General features: G+C 50.6%; 6 protein-coding genes across 8 annotated transcripts; 4 read left to right on the plus strand and 2 right to left on the minus strand.

The window, feature by feature from the left end:
* Positions 1-445: 445 nt before the first annotated feature.
* On the plus strand, positions 446-5,711 carry PV06_09253 (uncharacterized protein; the record flags this gene model as incomplete). Its single annotated transcript, XM_016410681.1, has 6 exons — positions 446-3,980; positions 4,028-4,186; positions 4,252-4,349; positions 4,777-4,892; positions 4,975-5,223; positions 5,342-5,711. The coding sequence occupies 6 exons, from the start codon at positions 446-448 to the stop codon at positions 5,697-5,699; spliced, it is 4,515 nt and encodes a 1,504-aa protein (XP_016258488.1). The 3' UTR covers positions 5,700-5,711.
* A 525-nt stretch (positions 5,712-6,236) lies between these two features.
* Positions 6,237-7,391, plus strand: PV06_09254 (uncharacterized protein). The gene is made up of 4 exons (XM_016410682.1): positions 6,237-6,451; positions 6,558-6,588; positions 6,668-7,014; positions 7,123-7,391. Exons 1-4 carry the CDS (start codon positions 6,372-6,374, stop codon positions 7,247-7,249), a joined length of 585 nt encoding a protein of 194 aa, XP_016258489.1. The 5' UTR covers positions 6,237-6,371; the 3' UTR covers positions 7,250-7,391.
* Positions 7,392-7,412: 21 nt separating this feature from the next.
* PV06_09255 (uncharacterized protein) lies at positions 7,413-8,674 on the minus strand. Its single transcript, XM_016410683.1, has one exon. The coding sequence runs from the start codon at positions 8,590-8,592 to the stop codon at positions 7,735-7,737; it is 858 nt and encodes a 285-aa protein (XP_016258490.1). The 5' UTR covers positions 8,593-8,674; the 3' UTR covers positions 7,413-7,734.
* Positions 8,675-8,845: 171 nt separating this feature from the next.
* On the plus strand, positions 8,846-11,141 carry PV06_09256. Of its 2 annotated transcripts, XM_016410685.1 has the most exons (3): positions 8,846-9,261; positions 9,562-9,629; positions 9,676-11,141. In XM_016410685.1, exons 2-3 carry the CDS (start codon positions 9,579-9,581, stop codon positions 10,732-10,734), a joined length of 1,110 nt encoding a protein of 369 aa, XP_016258492.1. In that variant the 5' UTR covers positions 8,846-9,261; positions 9,562-9,578; the 3' UTR covers positions 10,735-11,141. The 2 variants fall into 2 exon arrangements, with proteins under 2 accessions (XP_016258492.1, XP_016258491.1); XM_016410684.1 differs by having other exon boundaries at positions 8,846-9,629.
* Positions 11,112-12,514, minus strand: PV06_09257 (the record flags this gene model as incomplete). 2 transcript variants are annotated; one of them, XM_016410686.1, is made up of 3 exons in its annotated part: positions 11,112-11,910; positions 11,987-12,237; positions 12,320-12,514. In XM_016410686.1, 3 exons carry the CDS (start codon positions 12,512-12,514, stop codon positions 11,112-11,114), a joined length of 1,245 nt encoding a protein of 414 aa, XP_016258493.1. The 2 variants fall into 2 exon arrangements, with proteins under 2 accessions (XP_016258493.1, XP_016258494.1); XM_016410687.1 differs by lacking the exon at positions 12,320-12,514 and having other exon boundaries at positions 11,987-12,299.
* A 1,562-nt stretch (positions 12,515-14,076) lies between these two features.
* Positions 14,077-15,342, plus strand: PV06_09258 (uncharacterized protein). The gene is made up of 3 exons (XM_016410688.1): positions 14,077-14,179; positions 14,234-15,088; positions 15,136-15,342. The coding sequence occupies exons 1-3, from the start codon at positions 14,100-14,102 to the stop codon at positions 15,230-15,232; spliced, it is 1,032 nt and encodes a 343-aa protein (XP_016258495.1). The 5' UTR covers positions 14,077-14,099; the 3' UTR covers positions 15,233-15,342.
* The last annotated feature ends 825 nt before the right edge of the window (positions 15,343-16,167 follow it).

Genomic DNA, 16,167 nt, shown 5'->3' on the forward strand with positions numbered 1-16,167 from the left:
CGCAGCATTCCTCATTGTCAAACGCCCAATGCGCCAGCATTCCTCAGTTCACCAACTATAGTTGGAACCAAGATACCAATATCTGAATTGGGGAACAACAAATATACACCAGACATTGTTCGGTGCAGATTTTAGCAACACATGTCATATGAAGCAAAGGAGGTGGGCATGGGAAGGGCACAACGACCAGTGTGGTGAAGGTGAAGCACACGACTTGAGTGCAGTTACGGTGCAAAAATTCATAACACTACTGTCGCGTTACTTGCACAGGATCTTTCAAACTGACTACTGTTCTCCCCCATCGCAGCCTCCAGCCTGGACGTGTCCAAAGGTATTCTTTCTTTGATGGAAACGCTGTTTGTGCTTGTCATTAACGTCGACACAGCTATTCTATGGCAACTCCGATTGTTGCCAGTGCAGCGCTACCAAGACGGTGACCTCAGCGATGTCTACTCACAACGTCTCCAGTCGCGCGACGGATATCGACACAGCAAAGCACGTCAAAGACAACAAGACAGTAACAAAAAGAGATGTTCTTGGGGAGATTCAAGGCAAAGGAGTCTCTTCGACGCATGCTTCTCGACCTAGGAATATGACTCCTCATTGCGGATCATCACCTCGACTGCCTCATCATGAATCCCTGAAACCCGAAGCCAACCTGTCGGTTCGCGAAAATGTCGCCGGAAAGATTCCCACCATTGAGAACAAACGAATCTCGACTGTTGCCGATGAGGTCGTTGGCGATGCCAAGAGAGATTCTCAGGCTTCTTCCAGTTCAAATCCTACTACGAAAAATAAGAGGAAAACACATGTCGGGCCATGGCAATTGGGCAGGACACTTGGCAAAGGAGCTACTGGCAGGGTTCGACTTGCAAAACACTCCATGACAGGCCAAGTTGCAGCGGTGAAAATCGTTTCCAAAAAATCTGCTGCTCTCGTTCAGAGCGCAAGTATGGCTCGCATGGACAAAGAAGACACAACCGCAATGATTGCAGCAGGCCCGCGTACCATGCCGTTTGGAATCGAACGCGAGGTCGTTATCATGAAGCTCATCGCGCATCCAAATATTATCAACCTTTACGATATCTGGGAAAATCGTGGAGAACTCTATCTTGTCCTTGAACATGTTGCCGGTGGTGAGCTATTCGACTACGTCTCAAGTAATGGAGCCTTGCCTGAAGGCGAGGCAGTCAGACTATTCCGTCAAATTATTGCAGGCTTGTCGTACTGCCATCGCTTCAACATCTGCCATCGAGACCTAAAACCAGAAAATATTCTTCTCGACAGTCAGCGGAACATCAAACTGGCAGATTTTGGAATGGCAGCTCTTCAGCCAAATGGCACTTGGCTTAATACTTCCTGCGGAAGTCCACACTATGCAGCCCCCGAGATCATTCTGGGCCAGCAATATCGTGGTGATCTTGCAGATATCTGGAGTGTTGGCATTATTCTCTTCGCCATGTTGAACGGGTTCCTGCCGTTCGACGGAGGCACTGTCCAAAACACCCTTCGCCTTGTAAAGAAAGGCGAATATTTTCTCCCGCCAATGCTAAGCGTTGAGGCATCTGACCTAATTCAACGGATATTGCAAAAGAGACCAGAAAAGAGGATCACCATGGCTAATATTTGGGCACATCCACTCCTGCGCAAGTACGAGAAATACCATGCCAGTTTGGTTTCTCCTGATGAGCTCATCGGTCCTGCTCCGCCTTTGAGTCTTGAAACTCAAGCGAAACGTGTCAATAAGAGGTCCGACATTGATTCTGAAATTCTCAGCAACCTCTCAACTTTGTGGCACGGTCTCAAGGTCGAAGAACTGACAAAGAGATTGCTGAATGACGAACCCAACCACGAAAAGCTTTTCTATTGGGCATTGATCAAGTTCAGGGAGGACCAGCTGGAGAACTATCCGGGTGAGCCTATTCAATACTCTGCCAGCGACCATCATCATGTCAGCAAGCCCGCGCTCAAGCCGAGCAATCGATCTACCACTGCTCGTGGCCATTATCGTCGCACTTCCCAATATTCTATTGTCAGTGATGAGACAAGTCATCGTGATGGGTACTACAAGAATGCGGCTACAGCAACTAGCAAAGTGACCAACAGCAGTTATGATCCATATCGGGCTTCCAGAAACCCTATCTCTGAACCTCGTCCTGAATTGGGGACAGTCGTCGTACGCCGCCCAGCTGTGGCTGCTGGTCATGCGGTAGGACCAAGTAGTGTTCGACACAAAGTCCTGGAGCGGCTCCAGGACGACGTTCCCGCAATGCCTAGCTTCACATCCGAAGAGCTTAAGCGTCTCATCCAGAAGAAGAGAGCCTCATATTCAACTGCAACGTCCAAGAGCTCACTCTCTAGTACAAGACGTCGTCCCGGTATTCGAAAATCTGTGAGCTATAAACGCCAAATCAGTTTCCCTCATCGCCGCCAAACACCTTCTGGATGTATCAACGGCAATGGTCGAGCCATGTACGACAGTAGCTCCAGCGACCGACCACACACTCGCAGTACAAGTAACCCCAGAACCGAATCACAGAGCACACCGAGCCTGGCGACACCTTCACAAGCATATCAACCCCGTAAATCAAGTTCAGAAATGGACATTAAAAAATCTCGTGCTGCCAGCTACTATTGGAAGGATGAAACAAGAAAGGTCAGCGCCGAGCTGGGCAAAATTTGCGAGGAAGCTTTCAACAGATCCTCTGTGTCTACTACGATGAGCGAGGCTAGCCCTCATGCTCTATTTGAATCATCTGCGACATCGATGTCAGTACATCAGCAACGCATACCAGAGAGCATTCGTAACAGACCTCTGCCTGCCACGCCAATACTGCAAGAGCTGATTGAATATCGTCACAAGATCGTCGAGACCTGGGGCGATGGTGACAGAGCGGTCCTAGCAGATGTACTCGCGACGATTGACAAACGCATTGATGCCGAGGTTGACAAACAGCTGAATCTCGACAAGCGAGCAGCTTCTGATCCAACACGGGGTTTCCTCACGCCCCCGAAACAGAAAGTCGCCTCTACCGACCCGGAGGAGGACGTGAGACGAGATCGTGAGCGAGCTCGAGCTGCTTCCGAACCTCTCAAGTATAAGACTCCTCGTGGTCGACAGGATAATACGATTCGCCTTGTAACGCCTGATCAGACATCGCCCTTGGCTCGGCTCGAGCCACTGAAAGTGCGCAAAAATAAAGCGATGCCGATCAATTCTTTGCGTGGAGGCCCTCTGAATGCGGCAAGAACCCAGCATGATCGCGTGGGGTATGACAAGCGTCTCTATGAACGAACAGGTTTGGACACCATCGAGGAGAACCCTGGTTCACCGAGGAAGCCTGTTTCGCGCAAATGGTCATGGCTCGGTAGGCGTGGATCAGGTGGTCACGACCTGCTAGAAGCCATGCAAGCTACCGAACAGACCAAGCACAGCATCGACACTCATTCTTCTTCTCAAGTTGTGCAGCCTAGCGAGTCGACCAATTCATCTATCCTTACAAGAGGCAAAGACAGCGATCCCGAACCTGGTGACATCGAGTTGAATGTCGAAAAGAAGAGGAGGTGGTTTCAGAAGATGTTCGGAAAGACGAAAGTTAAGGGCGGCTTGTCGAACACTGGTGGTGAAAATCGCACTGCCCGTGATCCTTGCAACGGCCTAGACCAGGAAGATGGAACGTCTGTCGACGTCAGTGAGGAGAATGTCCTGGCTCGAAGATGTTTCCCTCCAGTAACAAGCGTCGATGCTGCTTCTGCAGCGGCAGCCCTTGGTCCAATTGAGATCAGTCAGAACTGGTTTGCCAAATTCTTCCATATCAAGCCGGCGAGCCGTGTCATTTGTCTTCAAGTTGGCAAACACAAAGCCAGGAAGGAGCTGGTTAAGATTTTGAAAGAGTGGCGTAAGTATGGCATTAAAGACGTGGTCTCCGAGCGCAGAACCGGTGGCGACGTGGTCCGAGGTCGCGTAGACATGTCGAATTGTGAGTCTTCTCTGCTTTTGGTACGGGTGGTGCTAACACGAAGACAGATCTTCAGTTGAAGCCAGTGCATTTCCATGCATACGTTTACTCAGTGCTCGAACATGGTCGAAAAGCAAACTTGAGTGTCCTGAAATTCACACAGGAGAAAGGTGCCGCCAGCAGCTTCTACAAGGTCGTCGACACCTTGGAAGCAGTCTTGAAAGAGCGTGAGTTGCTTGTGCTTGACGCTCAAACTACGAGATGCATTGAGAAAACATTGAAAACCTCGAAGGGGAATTGAATTGGTACTGGGGACATATTCTTGGACTTGTGCAAGGTGCCCAAGGTCTTTTGTACATTCGCTTGAAACGGTTCTTGGACAAGATTGTTGTGAGTAAGATACATATGGGATATGGGATGACAGCGCGGCTTTTTCATCCATTACGAAGACCATCGCAGTATGCTGGTATTGGCAGCGAAATGGGATACTGGAGAGTTAGTGCTCAAGAACCTGAATACATAGGAATGACGTTCTTGTAATAGTAATTCAGCTTCGTCTAATCAAAAGTGCACTTTATGATTCTGGAGATTGTTATTACTTTGTAACGTTTCTTGTTGATATGCTGGTCCGATATCGCGAAGCTTGCGGGAGGGTAGATTTCCTAGTTGGTCGAAGCCGATAATGACAGCATCGTAGCCGGTCTGGGCAGAGGATGTATATACGTATGTATGTACATATATATATATTCTCTACCTTTGTTTCTGGCAAGGACGACATCATTTGCATCGATTTACGACTTGACAAACTTTTACACAGAGGAAGCTCGAAGCCATGGCGGCCACCGAGAAAGACCAGGAGGTCATTCGAATCGCTCGAGGTCTCGAGCACGTCCCTTGGTGCGATGACTATGAGAGAATGATATCGGGGATGTTGTGAGTGTTTATTGATCATGTTCCTCCGTCTACCCAAATTTTGAAGGCAGCACACCAACGATTCGTCTTTCCTCTACAACAGGTACGACGCTTTCATCCCCGAACTTGAAACTTCCCGATGGAGGGCCCGAAAGTGGTATCATCGGTACAACACCCAGTTTCCGGGTTTGGACGACCCCGACTCGACCATGCAGCAAGGGGCACAGGCGAGGTTCGAGATGCTCAAGGACATTTTGGGCCGAGTGGGAGAGGACGCCTTCATCGAACCGCCATTCTACTTGGATTACGGTTGTAATGTTTTGCTTGGGGAGAGGTTTTATGCCGGTGTCAAGTGAGTTCCTGCTTGGAGCCTTTTATTCTCGCCCTTGGAGATTCCGTTTCCATTTCTGAACGACGTCGGTGACGGTGATGGTGTTGGCTAACGAGTTCCCTTATTCGGCAACGCAAAGTCTCACAATCCTCGACTGTTCAATCGTCACCATCGGCGACCGTGTCATGGTCGGTCCGTTCGTCAGCATATTTGCCGCCACGCACGAGACCGAGGTCGCCTCGCGCCGGGACAATGTCGAGTTTGCTCGCAGGGTCACGATCGGCGACGACTGTTGGATCGGTGGGCAGACGGTCATCCTGCCGGGAGTGACCATCGGTAAAGGATGCACGATCGGCGCCGGGAGCGTGGTCAGTCGAGACATCCCGGACTGGAGCGTCGCCATGGGGTCTCCGGCCAAAGTGGTCAAGACGGTCACGGCGTTGGAGGACATGAAAAATGAGAGGGCGAGTTTCGTGGCAAGAGAGAGGCAGGGATGATTTTTCGACGGGCACAGAAAAACATATGTTGTTGATGAAGGCAACAGGGTCATGCAGTGCACGAACGACATGTTCGGGAACGAGCTATATGGGCAAAGGCATATATCAGAAAGGAATAGATAGATACATGTAGTTGGAAAAAAAGAATATAGGTTATGCCGGTGTGTGTCTAGCATGTTTTAGAACTACCATCGTCGGTCGACATGAGTTCCAGGATTTACTTGTTGCGTGAGTTGTCTGCTGGTTGATTCATCGTTTAAGAATTAATCTGTATGTTCATGGTTGATTCAATAATATGAAACAGTGTCAAGTCGTATTGAATCAAGTCATCTGGAAAGGATCATGACCATTTTGTTGGAAACAAGAAGCATAGAAGTGAATAACCCTACAAATGTGTGTAGCGGGAAACTCGTGTTGTAATGCTTTGCCGTAATACAAGTTCCCGCTAGTGCGAAGCATACAACCAAGATCAACATTCCGCGATTCAGCCGCAAAACAAAAAGCATTCGGGAGCTCTGGGTTCGGCGTAGTGGTAGAGGAAACCAGAAGACGATTCAACGACGCCACAACCCAGACCTTCCTGCTATAACGACCTCACGCGAGCTTCTTTTTCTTTCCGGGACATGTCATAAGAGCCACGATCCGAACCCTACAAAATTCAGAGTCGCAACCATGGGCGCAGGACAGTCCAAGCAGGACGACTCGGCCAAGCATGTCTTCACCAGCGACACCCCGATCCAATTTTCGCAAGAGTGAGTCGCACGCTACGGACAGCATGGGTGACTGTTCTAAGGGTGGAAAAATGAATCGTTGTTGGGGGGTTCACGGGCCGGGCTGACTTTTTGTCTTGTTTGTTAGGCTCATCGACTCTCTCCAAGCTTCATCAGAAGTAAGGACCTCCAGTTCCCGGGCCGTTGTGCTTGAAGGCGCAAACATGTAACATGTATACTAAACTTATTCCCTCACAGACAAACTCGACACGAGCAAAGACGTTAGAACTGCACATCGCACAACGAGTCGCGGCCGAGCTCGAAAAGATCAAACAACACGAATCTTCGGCGGTGGAGGAAGCGCGCAAGAGGATCGCCGCGGCCGGGGAAGCCCTCGGTTCGTCATCGTCGTCTGACTCCTCATCCTCGGGCAACTCCCTACTTCAGATGCCGTCCTTGTCGCCCAAGGATCTGTTGGAGAGCGGCGAGGAGAAGGAGCGCAAGGCGCAGACGTCGGCCAAGGTGCAACAGGAGATTGAAAAGTTAAAACAGACGCTCAGTCAGAGAAAGATCCTCAAGGACTTGCCGGGCGAGGTGGAATCAGCGTACGTTTTCTTCTTTGGGGTTTCCATTTCCACCCTTTCAAAACGTGTTGCGAGTCAAGAGGGAAACAGAAGTTTGCGAAAGCTAACCATGACTACCCCCCAAAACAGGAGACAAGATGTCATTTCTTGCCTACGGATAAACGACCGGAAGCCACTCGACTGCTGGAAAGAGGTGGAGATATTCAAGCGGGCCGTACGGAAAATGGAAGAGAGTTATGTTTCGTCTGTACTATGATGTGGTTCTTCTTGTGTGTGTGCCATGTCGCGAGAGCAGGAGGACTGTGGGAGAAGGTCGAACCCCTTCCAAAAAAAACCGATTGTATATACCTAGAGAAAGCCATGCGTGGATATGGATACGATTATTGCTTCCTTTGAACCATCTTCTGGTTCGGTTTTACGAGCCGAGTTTTGCCGAATCTATAGCGGTGATAGACGTCGTGAAGAAGCTATAATGACTTAAGAGCATCAGCTGGCGTACAACGTCGGCTTGAAGTCTCTTACTGCTTCCTTTCCAGAATGCCTGACCACGACCTGGAGCTGGGTTGTGTCTATGTGGAAAGGAACTCGATGGCCATAGTGGCTCGCCGAGAACGGTCACTGGAATCCTCGGCCCTTCTTGGTGTGAAAGCTTCGATGTACTTCGCGAGGGCGATAGTTCTCGAGCTGTTTTTGCTCTCTAATCATCCCAGACCATCACATCTTGAATTGGTGGTAACTGCTTCAAGGCCAATTCAATTCTCTCCTTACGATCCATGCCCCTGCAGGCCTGAGTTTTCGGTAGTACATGTCGACCAGCATAACACGCTTGAAGTCACGTTTGGCGTACCAGTCCAACGCATCTTCGTTCCTTTCCCACACATGAGCGTAGATGCACACCGTCCCTGATGATTTGGCGATTGACGATGACAGGACGGTTTCCAGAAGAGAGGTGGCAAGTCCGAGACTCCGATAGGGTGCTAGAAGAGCCAGGGCCTGGATATAGATCTGCGACGGCGCGTTCTTACTCAGACCTGTGTTGGTGGTCGGCGAGCAAGATTCAAGTCGGCATCTGATCCAACCCACCGGTTCGGAGTGATACAGCACGGTTCTAGACAACTGAGATGCAACTGGGTCTGTCAGTGTTGAAGTGAAGAATGACTGATTATAGTGGACTGGCAATGTCGTGCTGGTCAGGCGTTGAATAGCTGGGAGATGGGCTTGCTGAACGGGAACGATGACGGCCTCTGGACGGTGTGGAACTACCACAATTTGAGCGAATTTATCGGCATTGCTGAACCCTTCAATTGCCCCCAGAGAGACGTTGGTGATAGAGTCGTGTGAGGTGCCGTTGATATTGGCGTCTTTCGTGTTATCAGGAGTGGGTTCTGACGAGGTTGTCTTGGCCGCCCTGGATGCAGAAGCCTGGTCGAGAAGCGAGCTTACAATACTCGGTTCGTTCGACTGACTTTCTGTCTTGCTGGATGAATTGTTGTGTGCTGTATTGACGCGAAGGTGTTCGTCTGCACCCACGACGTTGTGCGCACCAGCGGAGGTTGACGTCGGCTTAGAGAAGTACGACAGAAGAGTCGGCTGTGGCATCCTTCACTAACACCACCACGAGTAGCATCTGGCAGACACCATGATCTCGTCGGGAATGGTCTCGTGTTACTCTTCGCATTCGAGACACTGCAAGGCTGTGGAAAGAATATGTCGTGGCCACTTTATTACGCGACGATGGAGGAAATGCAGGGGCGGCTGTTGCCGGCGCTAGAAGGAGCTTATCGATGGCTTGGATCTGCCCTTTCAAGCCCCAAAACGCTCGTGAGCCACCAGCCTTTGACAATCTTTTGCCTGCGCCTTGACGACAGCTTCCTGTTGGTACTTCCCCTCCACGCCGCAAGGCTCGCTTGTCTTCCTGTAAGGGCTCGCTATACTGTGAGGTCTTTGTATAGAGAACTCCCCGACTCCGAAGCCGTTCCGCCGCATCAGTTCCCTGGCGTCCGACCATTCATCCGACCAACCGCCGAGGCCACAAACACGGCCCTCACGAGCCTCGCTCTCGAACACCTCCTACGAGTGCTATAGATATACATACGACTTATAATTATTTGTGATCTGGTAGCGACAAAGAGGAAGAAACCTATCAGCCTTGTATTCAGGCACATGGCTGGCTAGGGTGAAGAAAAAAAACTTATAGGGTGCGGGTACAAATTGACGCCGATTGAGGTGTGCATGGGACAATACTTATCTATTCACAAGACCGAAATAGTAAGTGAATAAGCTTGTCCTGAATATGCTATTGTTCAACACCTGCGTTCGTCAATGGGAGGTCTACGAAGTATTCAACCCAACAACATCATGGCTATGTTTATGTTTGAGCGTTTCCTTTCATTTTGGTATACCTGTTCGCGAGAAACCTGCGCAGTTTCGCACTGGGCTTTCAGAAATCCGGCAAGATGGGTCCCCCAAGAGCAGATTCTAGTCTTTCTACCAATAGTGTTCTCGACGTGGACTTGTGGAAACGTTTCTACAAAGATGAAGACATCACGGCTGACGCACCGCCCCCAGAACGAAAACCACCCGCAATGGCAACCTCGAAGACTATGACGGTGTCTCCCTCTGAAACAGAGCAGGCGGTTTGTGCACCAATACCGCAGTCGATACTAGTACTGATTCCTTCAGATATCCTACCTCTTGGAGCAATCCATAGAGAGCATTTTGCATGATATTCTTCTGGATATCCACCAAGAAGAAAAGATTGCTAGGATGCAAACGGCTGTTGTTGAAGTTGAGCAGCGCGCCGAAAAGTTAGGAAAGAAACCTTTTGAGGACGATCCAAATGGACAAGTCGATGATTCTAGTGATCCCGTCGAAACAGATGCCGCCGTGCTACAAGGTTCACAGGTCCAATTCAAGGGCAACCCGATGAAGACAGTCAAACACATCAGATGTCCAAATTGTCGTTTGCGGAGACTTCTCTATCCAAGGGTGGGCTTCAATTCTCGGCCGGTCCCAGATGCGAATGAACAGTATTGCAAGACCGAGCCCATGATCATCATCGACAAGCACGATGTCCATGGCCAACGTAAGAAAGGCGTCAAAATGAAAGGACAAGCCAAGGGCAAAGGCAAGGGAAAGAAGAATGATCCGGCGTCACCAGCCTCGGAAAACTCGGACCCTCTTACGCCTTCGTCAGGCCAACCCAACGACTCTTTCGAATTCAAAGAAATCGACTATCCCGCCGCCAAGTGTCCCAACAGAGAATCCCACCTGGGTGACCACTGGAAGTCGGTCAATGTATTTGCCACACATCTCAACGGAAGCTGCTTCCTGAAGAAAGACCGCGCTGCTGGCCGAGAGGCAAATGCCAAAATCGGTGGTACTCCACGAGACAGTCGTGCCAACTCGCCCAAGCCAACCGCCAACGGCACCAAACGTAAGGCGGACGACGATAATACTGGCAGCACCAAGAAGAAGCAAAAGACCGCAGCCGAGATCAAGAGGGACAAGAAAGCCGGCACTGGTCCCAGTAAATTGCGGGAAACGAACAATGTGGACGACCAGGACGACGAGAGTCCGTCGAAAGATACAAACGGGGACACGATTCAAGTTACGCCGACGAAGAATGCACGGGACGCCAGTAACGAACCTACACTGAAGCTCAAGATAAAAACTGGGGCCGGAGATGGGACAGAGAAGAAAAAGCCGGGCAAACAGGCGAATTCGGGGAAAAAGGGATAAAACTCCCCCGCCATGAGTAGGTCTGCCTTGCGACAGTTGGCAAACGGGATGAAGGGCAGCATGTCAAAAACGGAATCTACTTACGCATTTTCTCACGGATTTGTGATGGAGGAAGGCGTGTCATTCGTACGGGAGTGTACAATAAATATCAGGTACTGGGGTACTTTGTGGGATTGGACTTTGCATAGCATTCGGCGTTCAGACAGGCTCAGATCCGAATGGGAGAGAAACGTTTCACGGTATGGTATGGGCCTGGCCGACAGCAAAGGTCTGTCTGTACTGGCCCAAAAGACAGACCACAGGTTTACAGATCAATGATAATCTAGTTGACCTTCGAAGAAATTTTCTCCGTCTGCCCATGCAGGACTTCAACAGTTTCAGAATTTTAATTTAGCTTCGACGATGTTTCCAGCCGCACCGCCTTCCCTGCTCTGCCAGATCTTTTCCAATTTCAAACCGGCGTCGTCCAGGATTTTCTCGAACCCCTCGGCCGTACGTTCCTTCCCACCCATGACCATGACGCAATTGTCCATCGCGGCGGCGGGCAAATCTGCCTCGTGGACACGTTTCGGCATGACCATGTCGGCGATGAGCACTTTGGAGTCGGGGGCCATGGCGTCGCGGACGTGCGACAGAATCTTGGAACAGTTCTCGTCCGAGTAGTCGTGCATGATGCGTCGGAAGAAGTACGCCTTGGCGCCTTTGACGGGCTGGGGGGTCCAAAAGTCGTGGACCATGGCCTTGACCCCTTTGGGCAGTGAGGAAGTGCCGGCCGACTCTTCTGCTTGGGCGATGGGCTCGGGGAGGTCCTGGAGCACCATGCGGTCCGGCTTGAGGCTGGGGAACGCCTTGAGCATCTGGGCGATCGACTGGCCCTGTCCGCCGCCGAGATCGACGAGCGTGACCCGGTCGCCGTCATTTTCGGCATCGTAGAGACCGGCAAAGTCGTAGAAGCCGATGACGGGCACGGAATCTTCTTGAGACATGAAGCCGAGCTGGAAGGCCTTGAGGCGGTCGGGGTACTGAGCCATGATCTGCCAGACGGGCACGCCGTCCTGGCCGTGCCGGTGGGTGTAGGGGTTGCGGAGAGGATCGTCGGGTTCGTGGACGGGGACATCGCCTCTGTCCTTGATGTATTGGTGAAAATGTACGAGAGTAGATAAACATTCGTCGTTCCTTTTTGACTTGTGGTTAAAATTGAACGGCTCGGTTCATGAAGAATGACACAAAATTAGTGGAAAAACAGACTTACATGAATTGGAAAAAGTTGCCAGGTCCCGGTACCTGAATGTAGGCTTTGGAGAATTTGGTGTGCACGTACTCGTAGTCTGGCGTCTGGTCGAGGAAGCCCGTGCCGACGAGCATTCGAAGTTGTCTTTCCAGAAACGAGTCCTGGACATTGGTGGCGGCCGAGAGATCTGCCAGTGATATCGAACCTGTTTGGGGGATCTTTTCGAACACGCCCAGTGACAGCATGGTGCGTACCGCCACGATCTCGAGCATCTAAAGGGGGGGGTTGCGACCTGGATGAGCTCGCGTGTAACTCCGTACCGGTTTTATGGAAGTATACAATTTTCACACTTACATTGGCAGCATGATGCATGGACATGTCGGACGGTGCCATCATCAGTCGAACGATTTCCTTTGCAACTTGCGATACACTCGTCCGCGAGATGTAGCCCGCAGCTCCGGGACTCGCATCGTAGCCTTTGGCGGCTTCGGAGAGCTGCTCGACCAGATCTTGCAGTTTCTCACCGTCGTCTTGGGTAGTCGGGGACATTTTTTTGGGGGTTTCAGGTTAATTGATACAATCTAGTGAGCAAGGAAAATGGTAAAGAGAAGCGCCGTTTTGATCATCATCTTCTTCACTTCTTACAACCGCCTATCCTAGGAGGTGCGAAAGATTTAGCCTACCTAATGGCTCAACGGGGATCGCGGCAGTTGATGGCATTGGACACGCAGAGGTTCGCCTCGGTTGGCACCGATACTGGAAGGCAGGGATGCACCTAGTTTGTACGGAGTAAGGTGTGTGGTGATTCGCATTGTGCCTGGGAAGCGAACACTTGTCAGGTGTAACAGTGAAGATTCATAACCAATGATCTCGGTGGGACGTGGCAGGAACAGGTGGGTTTCCAACAGCCTAGAGATGCAACTAAAATACTTGAGATGAGTTGAGTAGCGTTGCAAAGGGAAGAGAAGACGGAAGAGCGGGAGTGCTCGATTTGAGGGCGAAGGGTGAACTGTATGACTTTTGTGACTTATATCATTCATATGGTTAATGAAGACGTCTTCGACCTTGGGGAGAAATGAAGTTGCAACCTCGCCGACTTCCCTTTTCTACTTTGAAGACAGTCCTTGATCCTCTCGCATGTTGTAGTGTTGACTCGTATCCACACTCCACGGTATTTATGCATCTACTACGGAGTCAGAATCCTCACATCATATCTGTAACTACCAGGTAAGAAGACGATAAGGACTGTACAGTGCGTGATGAGCGCCGAGGTCCGTACGGAGTGCAAACATTTCGATCTAGATGGCTTTTCCAGACCATCAATTGATTACTCAATCACCACCCCTCGCTTACAGCCAACTACCGTGAACTGCAACACCTTTACGGAGTACTGTACTGTACAGCATCAGGGCCTCCGGTGGCGTCCTTGGCTATTTCTAGTCCTGCGACCTCACACCTCTGCGGCTCGGTCTTTTGCAACCACCAGCCGAAGGATCGAGGGTGTACAACACTTGTTACAGCCAATCTGGTCATCTGAGGCGGAACAATCCCCATCACTAGCCGTCAATCATGGTGTCCCATTGATCACTCAACGGTCCCAGCGCGAGATTACCACGTGGTATTTTTCAGACGCCACCGTCGATCTTATCCCCCATACCGTGTTCTTTTGGCAAGGCCTCCGCGACCGAAACGATTAGATTCGTCCGCGCAGAGCGACCGGCAGAAATTCCCTCCCTCAGCGTCGGCATAAGCTCCAACTATCACTTGCAGCATAATCCCGGTATCAGCCGGCAGCATGGGGTGTGATACAGTCACCTTAGCCCTTGGACATGCAGCCGACACGGCGACTTCTGGAGCTTCGCAGAAGCTTGTGGGCCTCGACACAGGAATTTTCCTTCTCGATCGAGCTCCCGCTCCCGGTCAGTGGAGTTGAGCACGTGTTGCATGCATCCTAGAGGGAACCCCAGGACAATACAAGGGTGGAAACATACCGTGAGTGTTCGATTTACGTGAACCAGTTGTAGGTACTTTGTTCCTCCCCCCCGCCTCCCGGCTCTTTTCTCCTCTTGTCGGGATCTACAGATACCATAGAGAGACAGAGGCCTCCAGATGTTATGAGAAACACTCAGCAAACATGTCAGAGATGGAGGCAGATGATGCTTTCTCGGACGAAGGCTTCGATGCCCAGACAACAGCTACCAGCTATGTGACAAGGTGGGTACCAAGTTGCCCTTCGAGAAGAATCAGAGTATGCTGACGTTGTCATAGCATTGCCACTGAGATTCGCGAAGGTATTGAAGAATATGGTCGCAGATATGCTGCATATGGACGACATTTCTACGGACTGCCTATTGACGAAGAAGAGCAAGAACGGAATGATCTTCAACATGAAAAAATCAGATTGCTTTACGAGAGCCGGCTTCATCTTTCACCCATGTGTCTGGATCCACAGAATATCCTGGACCTAGGCACAGGAAATGGAACGTGGGCAATTGAAATGGCCGACCACTACCCTACGGCTTCAGTCATTGGAGTCGACCTGGCAGCTGTTCAACCTAAATGGGTGCCACCGAATCTAACTTTCGAGATCCTCGACGTTGAACAGGAGTGGTTGTACCCCAAAAACAGCTATAACCTCATCCATGGAAGGGAGCTGATCTTTGCGATCCGCGATTGGCCTGCTTTGATAGCCCAGGCCTACGAACACCTCAATCCCGGCGGCTACCTGGAGTTGGCCGTGACGGTGCCCGAGGTTGGCTGCGATGATGGCACCTGCCCCGAAGGTTCGTGCTATCGTGCAATGGGAAGGATGCATTTCCAGATAGCTGAAGCTATGGGGATCGATGGCTTTGCGGCAAAGAAATGGAAAGCCCAATTGGAATCGCAAGGGTTTGAAGATGTACATGAAAGGGTGTTCAAGATACCGACGAACCGATGGCCCAAGGATAAAAGATTGAAAACGATCGGTGCTCTCGAAGTCGCCAATTTCCTGCAGTACTCGTCGGCTGGATTCGAAAGAGGTGCGGTTGGCCTGTTGGGTAAAGATCCAGCTGCATTACAGGTCATGCTCGCTGCCACGAGGAAGGAGATATTGGATCGAAGTGTTCATTCTTATGTCTACTTGTAAGTAGAAAGATCAGCGAGTAAAGAAGTCTACTAACTATGAACAGTATCAATGTCTATGGGCGTCGACCTCTTGCACATACCCGGAACCAGACAACTCGCACGCAAGTCACATCTAATAATACACAGCGGCATGGAAGGTGAGATTTTGTGGTACACCTTTCGCTACTTCTGCCGGCGGTAAGAGGGAGTACCTTTCCTCCTCACGATTCGACCAGGCACTCCACTTCGACCACGAGACGCGGTCGACAGGGTGTCCTTGATGTCTAATAACGCCACGAGGCTCCTCCCGACCCTCACATGTGGATCTTTCACAGATATGCTACCTCCTTCCATGGCAGGCCCCTGCAGCGTCAAGGGGATCTTCGCACGTGTGTCTTTATCGTATTACAATGATAAGACGGCTACCGACAGTAATGTACCTCGACACACTCTATTCCTCCCTTTGTGAAGTGATGAGGAGCCTTCGCAATGGCAGCAAAGACTCTCCGGACGATGACACCTGGGAATAAGCACAACGCACCAGGAATCTTGCTTTGAGAGTTTGAAATCCGCGGGAGCTGTCAAGTGTTCAAGGCCTAACCGCAGCCTTCAGCGGGGATACCACACTGCGAAGTTGTCTTATAGTTTATGAGATGGGCGACCAAGTTTCCCCATACTTATATGTCGTTGAGGCTCGCAAAATTTGCTGGTACACTGCTGAATCTTCCCGAGGCTGGACCAAGCTCTCGGACACGCATTCGAAGCAGGATGCTTCTAACAGCTTCTCGGCGGGGGATCGCTATGCTACAACGAGCCCAAAATCCTCCAAAAATGGTTTGGAGGCGATACGAACAGTCCTTCATGCTTCGTATCGAGACTAGACGTAAACCCGCGCCCAAAGTCGGCGCATGGTAGCTCAAAGTGGCAAATGAGTCTGTGTATGGTGTATCAAGGCTGTTCAATATCCTGAAATGAATATTCTTGTTCTTGTTATTGAGGTAAACACTATTACATGTATGGCATGCCTCTGTTTGTCCAGGTGAAGACATTGTAGTGTTGGTGGACATGGCGGGGTTGATGAATGCCACGGACAAGGC

Source organism: Exophiala oligosperma (assembly GCF_000835515.1).
Source record: "Exophiala oligosperma strain CBS 72588 unplaced genomic scaffold supercont1.10, whole genome shotgun sequence".
NCBI lineage: Eukaryota > Fungi > Ascomycota > Eurotiomycetes > Chaetothyriales > Herpotrichiellaceae > Exophiala > Exophiala oligosperma.